The sequence below is a fragment of the Cibotium barometz genome, chromosome 38 (genome assembly GCF_041138505.1).
Source record: "Cibotium barometz isolate CiBa-2024 chromosome 38, ASM4113850v1, whole genome shotgun sequence".
Lineage (NCBI taxonomy): Eukaryota > Viridiplantae > Streptophyta > Polypodiopsida > Cyatheales > Cibotiaceae > Cibotium > Cibotium barometz.
This window is the reverse complement of record NC_141083.1, coordinates 12979917-12988227: the sequence shown is the minus strand read 5'-3', so window position 1 is coordinate 12988227 and position 8311 is coordinate 12979917. Positions and strand designations below refer to the sequence as shown.

At 42.2% G+C, this 8311-nt stretch overlaps 1 protein-coding gene across 1 annotated transcript in view; it reads right to left on the bottom strand.

Annotated features, from left to right (window-relative positions):
- Window positions 1-3865: 3865 nt before the first annotated feature.
- Window positions 3866-8311, bottom strand: part of LOC147616365 (cation/H(+) antiporter 19-like) — a 4551-nt gene continuing 105 nt past the window's right edge. The window contains exons 1-3 of the mRNA XM_086777424.1: window positions 6489-8311; window positions 5384-6385; window positions 3866-5246 (exon numbers count right to left, since the gene is read on the bottom strand). The exon at window positions 6489-8311 is cut by the window's right edge and continues 105 nt beyond it. Of these exons, the coding sequence (XP_086633550.1) occupies window positions 4083-5246; window positions 5384-6385; window positions 6489-6683 (2361 nt within the window). The 5' untranslated portion in view covers window positions 6684-8311 and the 3' untranslated portion in view covers window positions 3866-4082. The remainder of the gene's footprint in view (window positions 5247-5383; window positions 6386-6488) is intronic.

Sequence of the window (8311 nt, the reverse complement as noted above, 5' to 3'; positions counted from 1 at the left end):
TTGTACATGGACAATTTGATTGTAGAAGGGAGGCTACATGGTATTGACATTACAGGAGCCAGTCAATTTGTTAGTCAAGCATATGAAAATTATTCTTTCTTCTTTCCCAGGAACACACAACATGATGTCAATGCAATCATGGCTGCATTGAAGCTATATGGATTTAGCCTATAGTCAAGCATATGAAAATTATTCTTTCTTCTTTCCCAGGAACACACAACATGATGTCAATGCAATCATGGATGCATTGAAGCTATATGGATTTAGCCTGCTGGATTGAAGGTTAATTTCACTAAGTCGAAGTTATTGCCTCTTAAAGCATGCGACTGGCATTCCATTTTTTGGCCAGGACTCATATTGCCTCCAAACCAGATAGTATGGCATCTTGGATATCCTATCGAATGGAAAGTTTTTCTCAAGCAAGAAAGGCAATGGGTTATGGATAAGCTAAATCACAAGATTGAGTATTGGAAACTATCACCATGGCCATTGCATGTACAACTGCATATTGTCCAATCCATCATCTCTTATGCCTTGGTCAAATAAGGATATTGACAGTTTCATATCCAAAGCTTTGGAATGTTTATGGTAGACAAAAACAAATAGAAAGGCCGTCAAATTGCTCAAAAAAGAACTTGTTTGCACTCCCAAAATACATGGAGGTCTGAATATACTCAATATTCGCTACCATGTCATTTCAAGAAAGGCAACTCTACTTCTTGAATTCCTTCACCAAAAGCAACGTTGGACGTTGATGTTGGCACATTTGATTGCGACAATGAAAACAAAGGCTTTTGGGGATTGAATAGTTTCCCACCAAGATGTCATATTTGGAAGATTTGAAGGCCAGAATGTGAGCTGTGGTTACTACTATGATTAGATTCTGGAAGATGTGTGGTCTCCTTAGATCCAAGTACATAGTCCAGAGTGCTATGCCCTCCCCCACTGAAACACGTGTGTGCTTCATACCCGGGCCACTTATGCCATCCCGTTATAAATAACGAGATGGTGTCATGAGCCAAGTCAATCAGATACTGACCATAAACTTCTTGAATATAATGCTGATCAAAAGAAGAAATCCTACTAATTATTCATGAATAGATGATGTATTTCTTGGCTGAGTAATATATGGGTATAAATCCTAAAGAAGCATAATTAAATGCTTGCATGAAATATTGATAAGGTCAAAAAACTAAGTTTTTTATCACAAAATGTGCAGCTGACCCTCTTATGGTTCTTTGAAAAATTCATGTTTTGCGTGAGAAGATATCTGCATAAGAAGATATGGCTGGAAGCAAAGGTAATCATGCTTTAACTTTGACCAACCTGCTGCCTCTTGTGTCTTGTCTACCGTTTTTTTTGTGTTTACATATTTATGTAGAATCTTGTCAACATGAACTTTTAAACAATTGAATTTGAAGAGCTGGATTTTAGCACGCTCACCTCTAGTTCCTTCCGAGGTGCAAAAATCTGAGCAAGATGCATGCAATCAAATGTTTGCAGAGTTATTTCGAGAAATGTCATCTACTTCCGAAGGGAACGATGAGCTTTTGGCTGAGATAGAAGAAGGTAATGAAGCCACATAAGCTAGTACCTCAAAGCCAAAGGTTGGATCAAAAAGAAAGTTCAGAGACTCCTGGAGGTTTTTTCACGGTTGGGTGCTGCCAGATTCCAAAAAGGGTGAATTAGTTGTGAAATGCCAGGTCTGTATAGCAGCAAAGAAAAGAAACAAATTTGCAACCACAGGATCAGATGTTATGCACCTTGCAGCATTCAGAAAACATGAAAGTACGAATCAGCACCAAAGTGCCGAGAGGATAAAAGAGAAGCTTCTAAAAAGTGGAGGACAAATAGTTGGAGCAATGGATACAGGCTTGCAAAGAAGTGGGGAAGTTTACAGGTCTCAAGTCATAAGTGTTATGCAAGCAGTTTACTATAAAGCTTTAGAAGGAAAGAGCTTGCATGGTATCCCAAGGCTTATAGAATTCTTAAGATTCATGCAGACACCTTTTATCCCTATTAGTGATAGTTATGGGACTTATGGTCAGGTAGACCTCTAGATAGAGGCATTTATTGGAACATGGCTTTTCAACAAGCACTCATTAGTTGCACTACAACTGAGAAAGAAAAGCATGCTTCCTCTCCAAGTTTGGCATATGCTTAGTCGATGATGATGTTGATGATCAAGGCAATATATTTTTCTTTCCATAGGTTGTCAAAAGATACAATCTAGGAATGCATCACATGCACGTATGGCATGAAGTAATTTCTATATTACAAGATTTTCAACCGGTGCCTCCACACTTGTTGAGGAGGAGGAAAATTTGAGAGACTAGAAATTTGATAGGCAGGTTCCAGGTTACTCTCCTTTCTCTTTCCATCACCGCATAGCAACTAAAGCTTATAAAATTCTTCTCCCTCCACCTTGGATACAAACACATGCAAATCAGTTGTGCAAATCAGTTGTGGCATGTAAACAAACCTCTTCACTGGTGGAAGGCCTCTTTGACCATAGTTTGGAAGAGAAATCGCCTCTCAAATAACGACTTTTCTTGTGGAGATGTATTGTGGGTGCACTCCCGATTGGCACATTCTTAGCTACGAGAAACATTGCACCTGCCTCTTGCAAGAGGTGTTCTTGTCACCAAGAGACAATTATTCATTTGTTATGGGGATGCCCCTCTTCTTGTGCCCTCCTAGACAGAGTGTCAAGGAAATTGAGAGTGTGATTTCCCAAGAACAACTCCGGTAAATTCTTTTGGATGTTCAGGCATCTTTCTTTGCCTTTGCCAGATTACATAATTTGTCTTTCGTAGACTAGGTACTGGGCTTTGTGGATGATCTAGCGTGCACGAAATCCACTAATTTTCTGCCATGAGGAGATCATATGCTTTGCTTTTTTTAGGAGGTATCTTTACCTTTCACTCCGAGATTCTTTTTGACCTCGGAGACCTTTCTTTGCAATAGCTGGAGGTGTATTCCCACTGTTTCTGATATCTAAGTAGTAGTTATCCCACCTTGGGACAACTATGAATGTACCCTACATTCCTTAATGAAGCAATAGTTTCACAAACAAAAAAAGTGTGGGTGTGGGTGTGGGTGCAAGTGCACGCACATGTGTGTGTGTGCCTACATGCATGTGTGCATGCACGCACGTGTGTGTGTGTGTGTGTGTGTGTGTGTGTGTGTGTGTGTGTCTAAGAGAAAGAGAGAGAGAGAGAGAGAGAGAGAGAGAGAGTGCGTGTGCGTGTGTGTGTGTGTACACGTGTGGGTGTATATATGTGTGTGTGAATGTGGGTGTGGGTGTGGCTCAAAAGGAAGATAGACTCTGCGTGTGCGTGTGTGTGTGTACACGTGTGGGTGTATATATGTGTGTGTGAATGTGGGTGTGGGTGTGGCTCAAAAGGAAGATAGACTCTCTCTCTCTCTCTCTCTCTCTCTCTCTATATATATATATATATATATATATATATATATATATATAACAAAAGGAAGATCTTCTCTCATACAACACAAAGAAGTGACCTCTATTGTCATGAAGAGTTGAGAGGAACCGGCTTCTTTTTTTTTTTTGTTGGGGAGGTGAGGGGCATGCATAATGTCCTCTCTTCCTAAGGTGAAGTCGATAAGGCATAAATTAATGCATACAACAACCCCAAAAAAAATATAAAAAAAAACACACACACACACACGAACGAAATCAAGTGTAGCATGAAGTAGACACAAGTTTACATTATTTTGCCTTTTGGGCAATAGCCAGCGGTAGCACTAATCTACCTTCCCTTAAGAAGGCATGCCTCCACTTAAGGAGGAGGTTGTGGGTTCGAAGCTACCCGTGGAGCATCTAAAAATTCAATACCTACTCTCTCAAAAAAAAATTGCATCATTGTAAATCATTGTACAAGAAGCTAATTATTTTACTTCTACCAAATTTTGTATTGCTAAACTCCATTATCTTAAGAGATTTGTTGCTAATTATAGTTCATCCTGTTGTGTATTTCCACTATACAATAAGCGTCTCTTGCATTTTTCAACTTTCAGGGGGTCTTGCCTTGAGAAACACATGATAGAGGCTTTGATCATTAGGGTAGCTTTTGGGATACTGGGTCACTTGAGTTGTGTTGTTGGATTACTAGAATGGAAGATTTCATCTCACCTCCAGCACTTGCAAGGGCGTCACCCACAACACCCAACTCTGAGTTTTCTGAGTGCCTCTCCACTTGTGTGATGCTCCCCCTTCCCACCAAAAATAGTGAGAAATCAGTAGATTTTGCAATAGCGAGTATTGTCTCTGTGGGTTTGACATACAAGTGCTCCTCGTAGTGTATAGATTGGCATGACTTGTCTCTTGCCTCCTTTGTTAATGATTCAACAGTAGCTAAGCTCTCTTCATCAAGCTTTTCATCATCCTGATTAGTAAAATTGTCTATGGTGATCACATGATTAAGCTGCCCTTGCTCTTGATTAGGTTTAAACCTGAGAATCCATAGTTTTACATTGGGATGCTCTGCAAGCCTGCACCCAAACGCTAATGCCTCTCTATCATCTGGCCCTCCAAAGAATACAACCGCAATTTTGTGAGGGTTAGTGGTTTCTGAGAGCTGGTCTGACCCCCATACCCCCCTGTCTACAAGTACACCCACAGAGCAAGGTGCATGCTGCATAACCTTGAGATTAAGTGCCTTTAGCCCCGGATTGATGTGCTCTATTGTGCCATCTTCCTTCTGGTAGAAATTGTATGGCAAGATGATGATGGTCGCCCTCTTCTCGGCCGCCGAGCTGCACACATCATAGTGCATGTCGCTGAGCTCTGAAACTGCACTTAAAAGCCTGACAGGGACTTTAGAGATCCTGCCATATGCCTCGAACGCGATGAGGATGTTGTCCTCATGGGTGGAGGCATGCAATTTGCCATCCTCATTCCTTGCTTTGCTTAAGGTCATGATAGAGGAGATCCTATCTGATAACTCAATTAAATGCATGGCAAAGAGCTTGAGAGACTTCTTGTTTGATGTACCTCTACATGCCTCCACTAAATTTAGCAGAGCTGGTATGCTCCTTGTACCATGGATGCATGCCAGAATGCGAAGCTCATCCTTCTTCTTGTCACCACCCTCAAGCTTGCGGGTGATGTATGGCACTGGATTTCTGGCTGGTTTGTACAATGCCATCACTGCGGGCGTTGTGAAGAACATCAAGATTAGGCACATCAACACCAGGATAGCAAAGGTTTGATCATCAAACACCTGCGGCCAATCATAGGAAGATCAAAACACATCAAATGATCCTATATAAAGGAAACCAACACAGCCTTTTCAACTTAATCTTGGAGAAATGAGGATAAATTACCAAAAGTTCAACCCTAAACAAAAAGCTTACTCACCCCAAGGTCCTTTCCAATGTTCAAGACAATGAGCTCCACAAGTCCCTTAGTGTTCATCAGGAACCCGAATGCAAAGGCCTCACGCAATGGCAATTTCAGTGATAATGCAACCACTACAGTGGCAGCAATCTTGCCAAAGCCAGCTGTAAGAACAAGAAGAACAAGAAAACCCACGGCTTTGGCGCTGTTAATGCTCCCAAGGTTGGTCTTCAACCCACTAGAGGCAAAGAAAAGAGGAAGCATTAGCACGGTCACAAAGTCCTCAATCTTCTCAATGAGCATTTGGGCAAAGGTCCCCTCCTTGGGCACAATCAAGCCAAACACAAAGGCCCCAAAGAGAGGGTGTATGCCAATGGCATCTGTCATAAACCCGGCTAGTAACACCCCCACCATAGACACACATACGTAGATCTCACTCACTGTCTCTTGCCCATTAACTCTGTGTGCCATCCATTCCATGAATCTCTTCACTATGAAGAGCATGAAGAGAACAAACCCCATGCCACATAGGAGTACATATGCAGGAGTGGCAGGGCTCGTGCTAGGGCCAGATATGGCCACTCCAACTGCGAGGAGAATCCATGCACAGACATCATTGATGGCCGCAGCCGGGATCACCATCTTGCCAAGGTCGGTGGTGAGCAACTTTCTTTCTGCCATTATCCTCACTAGCACAGGGAATGCAGTGATGGATAATGGGACACCCATGAAGACAACCAAGGGAGCAAACTTTGCTCCTACAGAGAGTGATTCATGGAGAAGACTGGCAACGCCAACCCCGCCTATGAATGGTAAACTTATGCCTGATAAGGCTATGATGAGAGCAGTTTTTCCACTTTTTCTGATCTCATTCAGATCAAGCTCCAAGCCAACCATGAATAAGAAGAAGAGCAAACCCAGAGTGGCTATGGTATCAATGAGAGTTAGACTGTTTTTGGGGAACACAGCATCAAGATAAGCTTTGTTTCTGCCCAAGCCGGATGGCCCAAGAATAACTCCTCCCTGAAGAAATCAAAGCAAAAAAAACAATATTAAATTTTTTGTTAGTTGCAGTAAGCTGATGCACAAAACTCTGAAATATGGCCATCTTTTGATGCCAACTTACGATGATTTCTGCTAGAACTCGCGGTTGGCAGAATGGTTTGAAGAGCAATGCCATGGTTCTGGTGACAAGGAGCACAATGGCAACTTGTATGATGAGGAGGGGCAATGCAAAGTTGATCGGGTTGTCACCTTGCAAGACACCATTGGAGACTGCCTCTCGGACAGGATAACATGGGGTGGTGGAGTTGGTGGCCATGCTTTCTTCTCTCTTTGGTGGAGTTGGTCCAAAGCAATGCAAAAAACAAGTGTTATATAAGTTCAAATTATAGTGAGTGAGTGAAAGAGTGTGTGTGTGTGTGAGAGAGAGAGAGAAATGGGGGCGGAGGGTTGGACAATGAGACGCAGCTGAATCTTCAGGAAATCTGGTGGTTTGGGAGAGAGAACCCTTTCTGACAACATGAAATTGGGTTCTATCACAAGCTGGTATAAGTGACTGCAAAACCTGCCCTGGCAGTAGCCTTGAGTTTTTATTTGTGGATAAACTGAAGTTCAATCAAAGGTGATAGGAGGGCAAAACAACTCATAATAACATTAAGTAATAGGTAATTAATTGCAATTAAAGCACCTAGAAAATGATTGGCAGCAGTACTAAAGCTTATAAGCTTATTGTTGTATGTGAGTAAGTAATATTACAGCATATTATTGTATGTGATTAAGAGCTAGTATGATATTGTACGATGGTTCTATGTGGCAGAGTAGTGGTGGGATATGAGAAAGGCTACATGTACACTTTCAATGTATGACTAGTACATGTGTGGGTATATGTGTGTATATGAAAGTTTTACCTTGCTGTGTGTGTGTGTGTGTGTTGTGAGAGAAGATGTAGAGAGATATATATAGCAAATCCTACCATCCACCATTCACCAATAATGATTGTTAGGTCGGTGAAAATCAATAAGGGCGAAAAAATCATCACCCACTACAGTAACTAGCTGCTGACCAGTTTGTAACTTCCAAAGGGCAAGAAAGAAAGTGAGTAATTAGTTCTTTCAGGGTGATAGTGTTCAAATCTGTTTGTAAAAGACAATGATTTTGAGAGGATTGTACAAGAGATCGAGAGTATATTATTACAGGCAAAATCTACCAGCCAATATTCAACTAAGCGTCAAATTTCAAACATATGTAGTAACTGTGAAAACCATACAATTGATTGATTGATCGATCAATCAAAGAACGTGTAGGGCTGAGAGGCTGACAGAGATGGGTGGGCGAGCGACAGACGAGACACGGCAACACACCCCCCCCACCCCCCCGCCCCACACACAGGCGAGCGACAGAGGAGACATGGCAACCCCCACACACACACAACACACACACAGGTGGTTTGAGGGATTGCAGACGCAATGAACTGTCCATTAAAAGACATAGGTGAACAAAGGTTGGTCTCTCTTCGCTAATTAGATCTCAACAAAATCCTCTCTCACTCCCACCCACTCTCTTCTTCTTTAAACACTCAACCCTCGCTCTCTCTCTCTCTCTCTCTCTCTCTCTCTTACTCAGAATATGGCACTCAACCTCAACCTCCCTCCCCCTCCCTCTCTCTCACACAGAAGATGGCACTCAACCTCAACCCCTCTCTCTCTCTCTCTCTCTCTCTCCTTCTGATCGTGCGAACCATGCTGAAAATTATCGTCCCACTAATGAACACAACACGATAGAAACATTGTGTTTATCAGCTAAAACGGCATCAAAGAAGAATTCCATGGGGCACAAAAAGATAGGACCCTCTCTCTCTCTCTCTCTCTCTCTCTCTCTCAACGAGATTTACATGATGTGCTTCCTCTCTCTCTACTCGCACACCTTAGCCATGACTACCTGCTGTAT